A 15221-nucleotide genomic window follows, 5' to 3' on the forward strand; every position below is an offset into this window, starting at 1 on the left:
GAAGAACTGAACAAACTAACATTAAAAAAGGATAAAAAATAAAATAAACCAGTTTTGTAACACAAGACTCTGTTTAGTTCTTGTTTCAGAAGCTTTCAACCACATTCCTTGGCCTTCCTCAGCAGATGGAGTTGAGCTGAGCTTTGAAAACATCAAGTAAGTTGAAGTTTTTTAAATAACGTACTAAACAAAGTGACGGGGAAACATGACAAAAGTAGAGGTAAGACAGTGAATTAGACTGAAAAACACTGTTGAACTTAGACCGTGACAAGACGTGAATGGATTTGATAAATTCAAAGATAAAATTCACCGTTTAGTTTTTTTATTCCACACACAAGATTTCACATATTAAACAAAATACAGAGCAGATTTGACTAATTAAACTCGCTAAACAATAAATCATCAAGTGACTGACATGTCTCATTGGTAACCACTCTGTCCAGACACACTTCTAGTTGCCAGAGTTCAAGTACAGGATCTATAAACAATAAAAATAACGGCAACATAGAGCAAATTCCATTGTGTAGAAAAACTGCAGCAACCAAATGATCTCACAGCACGGTGTGTTACAGCGGCCATTTTTAATAACTGCAACTGTCACATCAGGGTTCTCATCCCCTCCTCCTCTCACTCCCTTTGCTGCTGCTCCTCGGGCATCATCACCATCACCTCCCCCTCCATCACCACCTTGTCCTTGACGGAGCACGTCACGGCGATGAAGGCGAACGACATCTTGATCTTGCGGACCTCGGCTTCAGCCAGCACCTCCTCACCGATGTATAGTGGCGCCGGGAAGCGGATCTCCTGGTACAGGAAGACGCAGCCACGGCCGGGCATCCTGGTGCCAAGCACGGCCGAGATCAGGCCGTTGATAAGGACACCGTGGACGATGGGCGTCTCGAAGGAGGTGGTGCTGGCGTAGGCCGGGTCCAGGTGGAGGGGGTTGTTGTCGCCCGTCAGCTCGGCGAACAGCTCCACGTCGCGGGAGGAGAATGCTTTTGTGAGGGAGGCTCGCTGACCAACATGGAGCAGCCGGCAGGAGGGAGGAGATGCTGTGATGGAAGAGAGGTACACCCGGGGTTTCTTAAAGATATTGCTCCACACGAAACTCATCCTGAAGACAACAATGCTCCTCCTCACTCAGTCCAGCTGCAGCTCTCGACTGTTTCCTGTCAGCGCAAGCAGGAACGGAGACACCTGAAGTTGAGACAAGAGAAAGAAAGATAGTCTGTAATTTGTTTTCACAGGTTGTACATATTCAACACAGAAACATAGATAAACACATAAACACCATACATGAAGTATACACTAAGATACATACACTTCATGGCCTTGTCTGTATCCCAACCCATATTTATATACACATGTATGAACTCACACAAATATGTCTGACCAGTATATGTGATGCTGGCAATTGTTTTTTGTTGGAGATGGGGGAACAGGCTGCAGTCTGAGTTTAACTGTCTGACTGAATGAAGTGAAGTCTGCTGACCTGCAGCACTCTGAAGGCACAGGCCTGGTTGTGGTAGGAGCCCAGCAGAGTCAGGGAGCTCCACAGCTTCACCAAGCCCCTGAAAAAACACACCCATATATATTTTTAAAAAACACGTAGTCGAGGAGGAGTGAAAATGTCCTCCCATCCTGTGCTGCTGAGCTCACCTGCTGTAAACACGCAGAAGAGCAGTCAAGGTGTCTTCGTCATACTTCAACAGGTCAAAGGTCAACGCTGCTCCCACCTGGGCACATACATATATAAATGTGTGAACAACTTTACTTCTATGTTTGTATATGTATGTATCGATGAAGTAGTTTTGGAGACATCCTGCTTACAGACAAAAATTTACCTCTTCAATCAAAAAACTCATTTTGACTCAAAAACTTATTTTCATCATTGAATAATCTGCTGATAATTTTTTTAACTGATTAATTGTTTTGTCTATAAAATGTTAGAAAATAGTGAAAATGTCCATTAAAATTTCCTAAAGTCTTGTTTTGCTGGACCAAATGAATGCCTGGTATTTTTGAATTGTAAAAATATTTCACCATTTCACCATTAATCAATTATTAAAATAGTTAGATTAATTTTCTCTTGATCGACCCCGGTGGTGTTAATGATCTCACCTCTCCATACAGACTCTTCAGACCTGTGATGATGAACTGCTTCAGTTCAACTGCGCTCAGTCTGGTAGACTCATCCTGAAGCACACTAAACACACACACACACACACACACACACACACACACAACGACATTTCATTATTATAGTTTTTTAGACATAAGAACCACAATATAAATATGAAAACGTTTTATAAGATATTATGGAGAGACAATTACAAAAGAACAAAACAATAAATTCCTTCTGCTGAACTGACAGTGTTTTAACATGTCACAGTAACTTACAGGCAGACTTTCATGTAGTGGTACGGCGAGGCGTTCTTCAACACGACCCGTTGGTAAACTGCAGGTTCGTCCTTCTTGTCGACGCGTCTCATTCTATTAAAGCAGCAGTGACTCAAACTCCAACAGGTGACGAGCAGCAGGTCGATCAGCCGGCTTCAGACTAAAAAAAACAAACCACTGAAAAAGATGAAATATGTCTTTACAAAATTCAGTGTTTCCACTATCGGTTACATTTTAAGACATCACTTTGTGGGAGATTGTGCTGAACCTTTTTCAGAATTTTCTGACATTTAATAGATAATATCGATTATTCACCAAAGAATAGACGATGACAGTAATCTTTAGTTGCAGCCCTTGATTCTTCTCAGTACTTCCTGTCGCCCAGGACAAGTTGTTTGTTGTCCGACAAAATCTTGAGTGTGTATGTCTCCACAGTGTTTTTAGATGTGAAGGTCACAGGACCAAATGAGATGAATTGAAGCACCTCTGTCTGACTTACATTTACAACAAAGGGATTAAAACAAATTATTGGAAGAAATATTGAACTAATAGCCGAACACTGGATTGTTACACACAAACAAATAATGAACATAGCTAGCAAAGTAGCCAGCTAACCACAGGCTAAATGTGATCACTTGTTACAGTCAGCGGTTAAATATATAAAATATTACCCATTTAATTTCCAGACTATGGCAGACATGGCTGCACAAGCTGAAGCTAAAACTAGCTAACAGGAGGTCAAACTGTAGCTTGTTAAGTTAGGCGAACTAGCTCATTTAAGCTACGCTAGCTCGTAGCGTAGAGCCTCTAAATACGGCTACCAGTCAATGAACGGCCGTTTGTTATTGTTAAAATATCGACAAAAATATATATACGTCCAACATTTTACTCACCAACCACATCAACGTGCGGAGATGACGGCGTGTTTTGAACCGCGTCAGCGTCAGTGTAAACTTTGAACCAGTGTGCAGCCTCAGATCAGCGCATGCGCAGTCACAGTCAGCTATGTCAAAGAGGTGTAAAATAGTACGATGGATCACTCTGTCACAACACCGAACATCCAGGAATAACAAACGGAGGTAGACCCAGTTTGTTTGTAAAATACAGTAGACAGTAGTCAAACTAAAACGTGGCATTTTTTCTTTTTGAAGATACTTCCACATTTGAGTGTCATGATAATAAGAATACACACAAGTCAAAATAATATAATACATAGTGATAATTATGAGGTAATATTGACTTATTATCTCATAAATTTGACATACTGTGAGTTTATTTTACTTTTATCACACCTAACATATATTTTTTTCTTTTCCTGGCAGAAATGAGTTTTCAAATCTCTTCAAAGCCATTGCAGAATGTGTCTTCAGAGCAGTGGTAAATTCTGGGTTTGCCAATGTTTGATTTCAACATATTTCAGAAGGAAAAAAGCTTAAATTTGTTGTTCCAAAGTTATCAAAGCTTAAAGATCCACTTGCTGCTTTTTTTTGGAGCATATCTTTGAGCTTATATCATTCCATTAGATACTGTTCTCAAAGTTCAAGAATAAACTTCCACACTCAAAGTGTCTGGTATGTATCGTAAAATAATAAAATAATAAAGACTTGACAATAATACACGGCTTACTGGAACAAAATACACACGAAGCCACAGTATTTGAAAACAAGTAATTTTCAACCTAAAATAATTTAATGATTATATCTTGTGTGAAATTATCAAGGGTTAGGGTCACAATAATGATCATCCTAACTCTAATAATTCACACACCAGAAGGTGGACCACTTCCTGCTGTGGAGTGATACATCTCCAAAAACTCATCTACTCTTTACGTTCTTAATAAAGCTGTTAAGAAGTGTCGCCACCCAGCGGTCTATTGGTAAAACACAAAACAGAGCACAAGTATCCAATCAATCAATAAAACAATCTTTTTTTTTTCCTTCAGAAGATTTATTTCTGTAGTAAATACACACTCTTTGTTCAGGTGCTGAAATTATTGGCTCTCCCCATTTTTCAAACTTTTTTAGTAAAATAAATCTGACTTCTCATTTTCATTCTGAATGTGTTTTTGTGAGGTTAAACGTGCAGTCGGTTCACAGCAGCACACTTCAAACAAACAAACAAACAAACACCTGCCACTCACATGGAACAAGAGACCGAAGTACAGTTCTTCTGAGAGCGAAATGTGCAAAATCCCAACATGGAATGTTTTCATTCAACATTGACATCTAAAACAGAGACGACAGCCTCCTGCAGGGTGCTGCGTGTAAAAACTTCAGGAATATTTGAAAGTCTGTCCCACTTTTGTGCGTTAATTTAATTTTCACAGATATAAACGTCGTAGAAAACTCTTACATCATTATCTTCATCATAATCTTCCTTCTCCTCACTTTCATCATCCATCGTGAGGCCAGGGCTCGGCATATGGTTAGAAGTTTTCTTCAGGAAAGTTTCTTGACGTTTTCACTGTTGACTTCCTGCGCAGACAGGAAGTCCGTGATGAGCTTGGCGGCTTTCCTGGGCCGCTCCAACGCCACAGAGTGACCGCAGTTGTCCAACAGCTCCACCTGGCAGCTTGGCAGGGCCGCCTGCAGCACTGCCGCCCCCGACACGTCCACCACCTGAGAGAGCAGGTTTGGTCTGAAGTGAAATATCTCAACAACAAAACTGAGTTCATTCATGGATCCCAGAGGATAAATCCTGGTGACTTTAGTGAGTCTCTGACTTTTCCTTTTGCGCCACCATGAGGTTCACATTTATGGTTTTGAGTGAAATGAGTCAACAACTATTGGTTCAGACATTCATGTCCCCCTCAGGATGAATTGTAATAACTCTGGTGATCATTTTATTTCATATTCCATCGAGAACTATCATCAGGTCAACATTTAAAATTTGTATTTGTAAATACCTGCAAAACTAACGACATTCCCATCGGCCCCAGCTGTACTTTGTATTTAGTGCTTATTAACAAGTGTTAGTAGTAGTTTCTTGCCAATACTTATGCACTTTACTACATAAACTTTGAATACAGGACTTTTACTTGTAGTGGAGTATTTCTACATTGCTGCATTACTACTTTTACTAAAGTAAATGATCTACATCCTTCTTGCATCACTGCAACTGCGTTAAATCAGGTGAACTTGTTGTAACAGTATTACCTGAAAAAGACATGATGCCAAAAAGTCGTTGTACTCACTAAATCTCTTTTAAGAAACATTTAGTCAGTGTACGTTTGTGCCTTTTCCCTTGAACATATCTAGTTATTAAATGACCATCGCTGCATCACTGATTCAGTTATACCTGGTCTTCAGTGCCCCAGATGACCTGCAGGGGCGCTGTGATCAGATCCAAGTTTTCCTGCAGCGAGTGTCGAGACTTCTCCCCGACAATCTCCATGAACACTGAACAACACGCACACACAATAAACCAACAGAGCACATGCAGCAACAGTTATTTAGTTAGTAGCAAACTATATTTTTCACACATACTGGAAATTCTCAAATAAAAGCTGGTATTCAAATAATGGCTGGGTGGAATTACCTGTACTATAATGGTTGAAATTGCAAATTCACTACTCTTGATTGCTGTTAAGAAGTTATCAATGAAGCCCTTCAATGTATTATTCTTTATCATTCTTTATTTGGATCTCCATTAGCACCCACAAAGTGGTCACTAGTCTTCACATGGAGATGCTTTAAATTAAAAGCCTACCAGAAAAGGGGAGGATTCTTTTCTTTGAGCTGCTGAAGGGCTTTTAATGTGAAACATCAGTGCAGGAAGTGTTAAGTTTCATTGACAATATTTTGAAAAAAAAATGCACAATAGAAAAACTGGAATTAATCAGTGAATGAAAACAATATTAGTGTTAAATGCAGAAAGTGTTTTCGGCAGAGTGGTGACATGGCTGGAGGAAGAGTTGCATTAACAACAAATTAAAAACATTAGAAACCAACGAGGCTTCACAGAGCTAAATAAAGTGCCCACCCTCCACCTGAGAACTTACGGTATTAATTAAAATAAATTAGCATCAACATTAGATTGTTGCTCTATAATCAGGAGCTGAGTGTTGGTGATGGATGTGAGCAGACTGACCTTCTCTGTAGAAATCATTGTTGGGGATCCTGTTGTCAAGGAGACCCCGCAGGACCTGACAACACACACACACACACACACACACACTGTATATGGAGGAGCCGAGTTGTGTGAAGCCTTAAAAGTGTCTGGATTTTGCACAGTTCTGTACCTGCCGGGGGAGGTTGAGGGGGGTGTAGCAGCAGAGTCTCAGCATGTCCTCCAGCTCCTGAGGAGTGGAGGGGATCAGAGGGATCGACTCCTCCTGCTGACTCTTCTCCTCCTGCCTACTCTTCTCCATCTCCCTCAGACGAATGATGAACTTGGATTCTGTGGGATAAACCAGACCTGGACGAGAGAGAGGAGGAGGAGGAGGAGGATGAGGAGGAGGAGGAAGAGAGGCGTGTCTGTTTCATGAAACAGGTTTCAGGTTTCAATTCTGGAGGAAAACATCATGTAGATGAGACGTCTGCTGAGTTTACCTGCCGGGCAAATCAAGGTGGCGCTGGACAGGTGAGCAGGGTGACGTGCAGCGTACACCCCGGCAACGTTCCCACCCATCGATGTCCCGACCAGGTGGAAAGGTCTTTTATCCAGACCGATACTCTGCACGAACTGCACGCAGAGAGACAAAGGGGGGGGGGGGGGGGGGGGTTATCTAATTTATCGTCTCTCAGGTGACACATGATGTGCTGATGTCATGGAGTCTGATCCTCTTAGAAACGTGGGGGTGTTTCCATCTCTGCCTGTAAGTACAATGGGGTCCCTCAATCTGTTTTACAATACAGTGTGTTATATTCACTGAAGCACACACACACACACACACACACACACACACACACACACTCACTCGTACAGACCTGGTGGATTCGGCCGACCTGGCCCTGAATGCTGTAGTCCTCGGCACCGGTGCGACTCGTCCCCTCGTGCCCCGGCATGTCCACACAGACCACATGCTGGCTTCTGGGGAGATGCTGGAGGATAAAACAAACACACCCAATTGAAAAGCTGTTCCAAACTACTTACTAATTCTGAGCAGGTTTTTAGCACAAAGTGTGTTCACACTGGAAAAAAAAGAGGTAAAATGAAGTATACTCAAAGCAGACAGCATGCAGACTAAAAACTGACGATCTTTGAGCGTGCTGTTGACGCACACTATTCTCCCACAATGCAATGCACAAAGGAAAGTAAAATGTTAAAAAAAAAAAATAATTAAGTATCAGATGCAGACAGATTTACTTTCTCTTTGTGAAGTTTAATTTTCAGAAACATCCTGAAGTCGCAGTTTGATTTTTTGTAAATTAACAGCTAAAACAGTGTGACGATTAGTACATAATACACGCTGACATTAACACCTTACACACATCCATCCTTCCCTCTGTGTTTTTCATCCCTTTCTTCTGTTCCTTCAATCGTTTCTTCCTTTCATCATGCTTCCTTGACTCACCGTCTTGTTTTATCCTCTCCTCACCTTCTTTCTTCTTCTTCTTCTTTAAAAGTGTGTTTGAGAAAGACGCTCGGCGTGCACCCACCAACATTTCTAAGTGTGTGTGCCTGTACCTGTATGCGTGTGTTACCTTGATGACAGGCAGCCACATGTCCTTGGTGGCGGAGAAGCCGTGCAGCAGCAGCAGTGATGGCGTGGCGCCCCCTGGCGTCCCGCGGCTGGAATAACAGAAGCGGTAACTTCCACTGTGAGAGTAGCGGACCACCAGACCCAGCCTGCGACGCCAGTACCTGGGGAGGATTATAGCACGATCACCTGGCGTTATTATGTGCACGAGTCATCTGAATTTGTTTGCAATTGCATTATGCGTTTATTTAAATGTCCAAAGTCCCAGAGGATGCAGTGTCTTTCACACCCCGCAGTACATGAAGCTAGATTTATGTTATGTGTTAGGAGGTTAGGGAGTCACACATGTAGCTGACATGCGTTTCCTCAAATATGTAGCTTCCAACCCTTTGCATTAAGCGCAAATTCATCTTCCGCATTGAACAGAAACATGGTGATGGTTTAACTATTCATAGACCCGTAACAGTTGTTCCATTAAGTGTACCTGAACATAACTGTGCACACTGAGGCCTTTGACTTTTGGTTAAATTCTGCTTCACATAAGATTCGACATTATAGCCGTTTTATACGAGACACGTTTGTAATTTCACAAGTGGGTCTTAAAATGTATAGGTTGCCCTGAAGGTGGCGCTAGATGAAAGGTCAGGGGGTCATTAAAGTTCATCCTATGGAGAGCAGGAATGTGAGATCTGCAATCTGGTCAATAGTTGTTGAGACATTGTATGTCTCCCTAGACCAAAGCGTGAAATGGACTGAACCAAAGTTGCCATGGAAACAGCATGATAATTATTGCACAATCAGGTCGGGGAGATAGGCTCCTGCTGAAATCTACCAGCAGACATTGACCCAGCTGAGTCTCTCACACAGCGGAAATAATCGTATTTCATGTCATGTTTCAGTGTTTTGTAACTTGCTGCTGACAAAGACGCTATTACATGAGAGTGACTCAGCACTTTGTGTGTGTGTGCGTGTGTATGTGTGTTTGAAAGAAGGTGAAATAGCAACAATAATCTGCCAAGTGGCCAACATGTACGTTTTTTTTTTTTTTTACAGCTTAGACAAAGTCCAGTAGGCGAGGTCACACTAACAGTCCTGCTTCTTCACAATAAAAGTGTATTTTGTAGACAGTAACATTACAGCACAACAACAGCCTGTAAAACAGGGACGCGACATTCGGTCACAAAATTTATATTATATAAAGAATTTAAAATTCACAATTTTGAATTAAATGTTTACAACAGCATGATGATGTGTTCGTGGGAACACAACATGACATCTGTTGTGTTGTCTTCAGTTTGTCCTGACGGTGGCGCTAGAGGAAAGGTCATGTGTTCAAAGGGTTCATCCTATGGAGAGAACGAATGTGCTCAGAATACATTTGAAGAAAATCTGGTCAGTAGTTTGTTGCTCTGGACCAGAGAGTTAGATCAAAAATAGATTCAATTTCAATTACATTTATTTAATTGTATTTTGTTTTATTTATGGTCTGTTGGATAGAAAATTAGAAAATCAGAGTACTTTCACCTCTATGCATGCCTTGGGAAAATGTTATTGATAAATATTGGAAACAAGCCTGTGTTATAGGAACTTATGGGTACTTTTGGGTGTTAATGAAATATAAAATCCAATGTGTGGTGGAAAGGGAAATTATTAGCAAACTTAAAACGAGATAAACAAAAACACACGTAACCTCCGTAGGTACGACGCCTTCACGCAGAAGTATAAATCCAAGTAGACAGTTTACTAACTTTAATGTACTCTGTTTTGTTTGGAAAAATCAATGTGCGTTTGAGTGTGAGTGTGTTTTTACCAGTTGTAGGCCTTAAGGAGCACTCCAGGCCAAAACAGGAAGGAGGTGATGAAGGCGAGGACGGGGACAACCAGAATACCTCCTGATAATATTATCAGCTCCATCGCTGCACACTCCTTTTACAAAAATAAACACACAGACAGACATTAATGTGCTCTTAAATAAACCATTAAAAGGGTTATTCAGACATTTTGGGACTTAAGGTTGTTTGCTGAGTCAGATGAGAAGGTGAATATCAGTTTCATCTCTATGCACTGTGATTCGGTTTTAGCCTAGCTTAGCACAAAGACTGGAAGGAAACTCACGAATTAACTCTCTAAAGGGGTAAAAACAACAGGCTGGGGCAGTCGAAACATTTACATATCCTTCTTACCTGTAATTGTAAATATTACAACATGTTTCCCATACTCATGTTGAGAAGGATCTTGCCATACGATTTCAGACACCCCTAAAGTGGACCATACCACTTCTTAACCTTGAGGTAAGTTGAACGTCTCGTCTGCCTGCCTCGCTGGCGTCGTGCAAGCCAATGGAGACACTGTAGGTTGATGCAAGTAGCTCGCTACTATAGCTATCTAACTATCTAGCTATTTTAATACACTTTACTTTCTGAATTACATTGTGTCAAGTGTCGACAGATGAACGATGTCAGTTTTGCTCAAGAATACTTTGTCGGAGACTACAGAAGTTGTTGTGTTGTACGTGCCCCACGAGCTGTTGTAATGACAGACTGCAGACATATGTTAAACAGGAAAGACCCTGTAAGGGTTGTGAGACTTCAGTTCACTGATGCACATGCCTGCACTGTAATGGTTTCCCTTTACACCCTGGAGAAAAAGGGGAAACAGCTAGCATCTGTCAGCTGGATTTCTATTTTTGTCAAATAACCCCAAACTTACTGTCACACTTATTAAAGGGGCTTTCCTCCAGTTTTATGCACTGTCATGGCTGACAGCCCTCGGCCTGTGAAAACAGCTGTATACAACTCCAGACTCTTGGTAAGTTTTGTCAAGTCTGAGAAAATAATTAACCCTGATGATGTCACGGTGACATCATCAGGGTTATTTGTTATTTTATTATTATTTATTATTTGTTATTCTCAGTGTGAGTTTGAGACTTTAATTTAGCAGAAAGCCTGTGTTACAAACTGGATGTGTTTACCAGGTAGGGAGGGTCTCATGCAGAGCTGCTATGAAGGTATCAGGAATGACCAGATATAGTAGAGTTTTTGTAAAATGATGGCCTGCTTCAAACATGACTGTCTTCATTAAAATCTTGTTTCCATTTTTGGTATAACATATTATATTTTTTTGTAAAAACAACTATTATACTGGTCAGAGAATCCAGAGAAGTGGATCTTGAGGTGGGAATGTTTTTTGTCAAATTTCCAAGGTCAAGAATGAACTTTGGTGCTTAAAGCCAACGTCAGACACACATGTCAGACTCCATCTACTGGTGAAGACCGTATGTCACGGTTCAAAGCTCCGGAAAGTAAGTGGACCTTGAGATTGTTTCGTCAAATAATAAAATTCTATTTTTGTTGTGTAAAAGAGAGTAAAGGTGAGGAAAACAGAACTTCCCTCTAACCAGATCAGCTGGTTTTATACTGAAGGTTATATATATATTGACGGTAGAGAGGAAGTTTAAAGCAGCTTTGAGAGCCAGCAGATGAAACATGTTACACCTCAGACACACATGGATCCTGGTTATGATGCAGTGTTACATCTCAAACAGGATCACAACACGGACACTGCTGGTCACACAAACACACCGGCTGAATAACACAGTCAGCTGCTAACATGTGAAGACATTAATATTCACTACAGCATGTTTATATTTATAATCAGCTGTACAGGAGCAGCGACGTACCTGTCCGAGTCCTCTTCGATCTGTCACAGAAAGCTGTCCTCCATTCAGTCCGCTCCTCCTCCTCCTCCTCCTCTTCCTCCTCTTTCACCCAAATTACACAACAGCTTTCATCTTCACTTAAAGGGCAAGTACAATCAGAGGACGGTGCTGCGTTCAGGTACTGCCGGGAATGTCTCAAAGTCGTGTGTGTGTGTGTAAAACAAATGTGCAGTGCCTCCACATGAGGGCGCCACCACCTCAGGTCTGTATTGTGTATCCACACAGCTTCACATTTACATCTAACAGTGCTGATGCTCCAGAGGTTCAGGTAGCAACATCTGTACATCTCATCTACAAATAGATGAACAAGATAAACTGTTGCTTTGCTTTTTATTTTAGGTGACACTTTATTTTGTTTTACTTTTCTTTCATTTGTGATTATGTCCACATTCCTCCTTGGGGGGGGGTCACAGAAGAGTAATGTCTAAATGTTTTAGATCCGGTTTAGTTTCCACAAAGTCCTGAGAAAAACATCTGGCTCTTTTCAAGGTTTAGCTAAACCCCAAAGCACCTGCAGTTTTCAAGTTAAGTAAAGTTAATGTAAAGATGTTATCAGAATGCCAACAGGATCTGACTTTTACATTTTTAATGAACTGGATCATTTAAAAAACAGATTTTAACAATATTAGGTCTAACCATCTTGAATAATCAGTGTATAGAATCAGAGGAAGTGCTGAATCAGTCTTACTGATCCTCTGTAAACGCCCCCTGATCACACTGGGTGCTATTAAAGGCCATGAAACTCTGCAAACCAAATAGATTTGTCTCAGTTTAAAAATATCCTTTTCTGTTTTTTCTTTCATGGTTCAGGAAGCGGCTGTCAGACGGTCAGCTGGGTGACGCAACAGCACAGGAACGCTGGCCGAGAAAACCACAGGAATACTTAACATTCCTGCTGGGAGTAGGTCAGCACACACACACACACACACACACACACAAACACAGACATCAACCCTCGTTCTAAAACTAATTCCTAATTTTCTTGACTTTAAATCGGAGCTCTGCTTCAAAGCAGTGAAATGTTTTGTTCCAGCTGAAGCTGATCTTAAACTTGATCATCTGATTTTTCTCTGAAACCTGCACTTGTTACATTTGATGACTGATTTTTGGATCTTAATCCAACAATCCATAATAATGGCCGGCGTTATACATGAAACTTTTAAGTGCAACTTGGTTGTATGCAACTGAATCTCATCAGAGTTGGTCTGTTTATTACTCTCCACAATTACTTACTAATTAAAACGTATTCATGTTTAAAGGTATTTTAGTTACGTTAAGTATTTTTGTGAATTATGTTAAAGGCTGCAAAGGAGTTAGTTCTCTAAACAAAACATATCCATATTTGCGCTCACAACTACATTATAGATTATTATTGTATCTTAATTCCATTTATATGCTAAATGGGGATGTTTATAACAGCTCCAAAGTTCGTATTCAGACACGTATTCAATGTGTGCATGCAAGAAAGAGTATATTACTTTTTTAAATCAAATATAATTGTAAAATATTTCATAATTCCAACTTGTTGGCAGCTTAATTGTTGAAAATAAAGACAGTTTTGCTGATAATGTTCGTCAAATAATACATCAGCAATACCCCCTCACTGTAAAGTCAAGGTAATTTACAGATTAAACTGAGTGATCATTCCCCAACTCTCCAAAAAGATGATCAACAACAGGGAGTACAGTCAGAAGAAACTTTAATTCCAACCAAACAGCTGTCAAAACATGATCGGCAGAAGAATGTCTTTACTTTCTCTGACTTGTGATGATTTCCTCCTGATGAAAGCACTGATGCAAAAACAAATGCCAAAATATGACATTCAACCATAACCTGGTGTGGGATTATCATTAATCCAGGTGAACGCAGGTGACGACATCTTCACATTAAAACTTTCATCTTAATAAAACCACCATCGCTGCTGATTTAAAACAGGAAAATATGACTTCAGCTACAACATTCACTTTTCACTGTGGAATCCCGTAGTAATTTTGTAGTGTCGTCTGATTTATCCCGCAATGCAGTGGAAAACTGGTGTGAATGGTGACAACTTTGAACACAGCATCAAACTTATGAATTTAAAACATACGTTTTTCATACTGGCGATTTGCCAGTTTCTGGTCTTTTTTAAAATATTTCTGCACATTATTTTTAATTAATTAATTAATTTCCTTCACAGAGGGGATTTTTAGAAAGCCTAGTTTATCATCTTAACCAGGCAAAGATGAATATCACATCTTGTTGTGTTCATTTCAAACATACATTATTTCATAATTGACTAAACTAGGCTAGGCTAGCAGTTTCCCCCCACTTCCAGTTTTTGTGCTAAGCTAGGCTAAACAGGCTCATCCCTATGTCCCCAGGGTCCTATGTCAAAGGGCTACAAGTAAGGGCGATCCTCACAGTTCACATGGCAACAGAACGAAGGGAGATGGACGTTTCCAATGCAGTTTGAATGGTAAAAATCTGTTGTTAATGTCTAAAGTCAATGTTTCAAAAATTTCAGGGCGCAACATCAGTATGCTATGAGCTGTGGGTGATATCAACATACTAACCCAAGGAAACAATGAACATTTGACCTCAGAAAAAAACATTGCAGAGGACATAAAACACGAAGAAAGATCTCCTTAATGTGTCAAATAAAGAGGATTTTGAACATAAGACCCTGGTAACATACATACACTCCCGGCTAAACACGTCATGGACACAGAGATGAAGCTAGTATCAATATTCAATTTGATATATTCTCCTGTATCATCCTGTCACAGTTAACACTGTATTCGACAGTACTGTTGTCTATATGCTACATATTTAGTTAATCACGTCAGACACTATTGCTAGCTAACATATTGCCCTTGTTTCTAAACAAGTGGTGTTTTGCTTCAGTAACAGCAATCAATTCAAAAAGTAACTGAAGGATTAAAAAAACACAAGCAAATATTAGCTGATGTTATGTTAGCTGTTAGCATTGATTCATTTTATTTCATGGAACAAAAGTAAAGCTAATTAGCTTTTCCCTCTTTTTCTGGTTAACGTGTTTTTAGGGGTTTTAGCAGATTGCAAAAATAACTCACAGTACTCTACTCTTGGCTGACACATAGTATTATAAAAATTACCTTTGTTAAGTGTTAGTAAAATACAAAACTAGTATAACTAACATAAAGCAGCGTTTAGCAGCAGCAGAGATCATTTCATGTTTATGAAAGAGGTTAAATTCAAAATGTATCTGCAGTTTGACTGAAATAACATATCAAACAGAAATGACAGAGAAGAAATTACATATTAATGGTAAGTAAAACCCTTACTAATCTAATTACAATTAGTACAACAAACACATAACCCAACTTCAATGGTGGGTATAAAAAGACAGTGGGTTGAAATCTACTGTAGAAAAAACTATAAAGAATCCAGCAGAGTCCTATTAATTACTAATTAGTTATATGCCTTTTCCAGCTTTCTGCC

General features: G+C 40.1%; 3 protein-coding genes across 4 annotated transcripts; all 3 read right to left on the minus strand.

Moving 5' to 3' along the window:
* Nucleotides 1-305: 305 nt before the first annotated feature.
* On the minus strand, nt 306-1113 carry LOC139282478 (hydroxyacyl-thioester dehydratase type 2, mitochondrial-like). The gene has a single exon (XM_070902212.1). The coding sequence runs from the start codon at nt 1111-1113 to the stop codon at nt 628-630; it is 486 nt and encodes a 161-aa protein (XP_070758313.1). The 3' UTR covers nt 306-627.
* rpp14 (ribonuclease P/MRP 14 subunit) lies at nt 1062-3353 on the minus strand. Of its 2 annotated transcripts, none has more exons than XM_070902213.1 (6): nt 3294-3353; nt 2401-2577; nt 2122-2206; nt 1660-1736; nt 1493-1571; nt 1062-1197 (listed from the first exon to the last, which is right to left on the minus strand). In XM_070902213.1, exons 2-6 carry the CDS (start codon nt 2490-2492, stop codon nt 1141-1143), a joined length of 390 nt encoding a protein of 129 aa, XP_070758314.1. In that variant the 5' UTR covers nt 2493-2577; nt 3294-3353; the 3' UTR covers nt 1062-1140. The 2 variants fall into 2 exon arrangements, with proteins under 2 accessions (XP_070758314.1, XP_070758315.1); XM_070902214.1 differs by lacking the exon at nt 3294-3353 and adding an exon at nt 2716-2924.
* An 859-nt stretch (nt 3354-4212) lies between these two features.
* On the minus strand, nt 4213-11767 carry LOC139282477 (monoacylglycerol lipase abhd6-A-like). The gene is made up of 9 exons (XM_070902211.1): nt 11721-11767; nt 9852-9967; nt 8046-8205; nt 7329-7442; nt 6951-7083; nt 6641-6816; nt 6490-6544; nt 5698-5798; nt 4213-5018 (listed from the first exon to the last, which is right to left on the minus strand). Exons 2-9 carry the CDS (start codon nt 9953-9955, stop codon nt 4839-4841), a joined length of 1023 nt encoding a protein of 340 aa, XP_070758312.1. The 5' UTR covers nt 9956-9967; nt 11721-11767; the 3' UTR covers nt 4213-4838.
* Nucleotides 11768-15221: the final 3454 nt, after the last annotated feature.

This window comes from Enoplosus armatus, chromosome 3, assembly GCF_043641665.1.
Source record: "Enoplosus armatus isolate fEnoArm2 chromosome 3, fEnoArm2.hap1, whole genome shotgun sequence".
NCBI lineage: Eukaryota > Metazoa > Chordata > Actinopteri > Centrarchiformes > Enoplosidae > Enoplosus > Enoplosus armatus.

Excerpts from the sequence above, each read along its gene's own strand:
- LOC139282478 (XM_070902212.1), bottom strand. The coding sequence starts at position 1,113 with ATGAGTTTCGTGTGGAGCAATATCTTTAAGAAACCCCGGGTGTACCTC.
- rpp14 (XM_070902213.1), bottom strand. The coding sequence starts at position 2,492 with ATGAGACGCGTCGACAAGAAGGACGAACCTGCAGTTTACCAACGGGTC. Across the intron at positions 2,207-2,400 it reads CACTACATGAAAGTCTGCCT|TGTGCTTCAGGATGAGTCTA; the intron begins GTAAGTTACTGT and ends GTGTGTGTTTAG. Across the intron at positions 1,572-1,659 it reads CTTCTGCGTGTTTACAGCAG|GGGCTTGGTGAAGCTGTGGA; the intron begins GTGAGCTCAGCA and ends GTGTTTTTTCAG.
- LOC139282477 (XM_070902211.1), bottom strand. The coding sequence starts at position 9,955 with ATGGAGCTGATAATATTATCAGGAGGTATTCTGGTTGTCCCCGTCCTC. Across the intron at positions 7,084-7,328 it reads AGGTCGGCCGAATCCACCAG|TTCGTGCAGAGTATCGGTCT; the intron begins GTCTGTACGAGT and ends CTCTGCGTGCAG. Across the intron at positions 6,817-6,950 it reads CACCTTGATTTGCCCGGCAG|GTCTGGTTTATCCCACAGAA; the intron begins GTAAACTCAGCA and ends TCTCTCGTCCAG.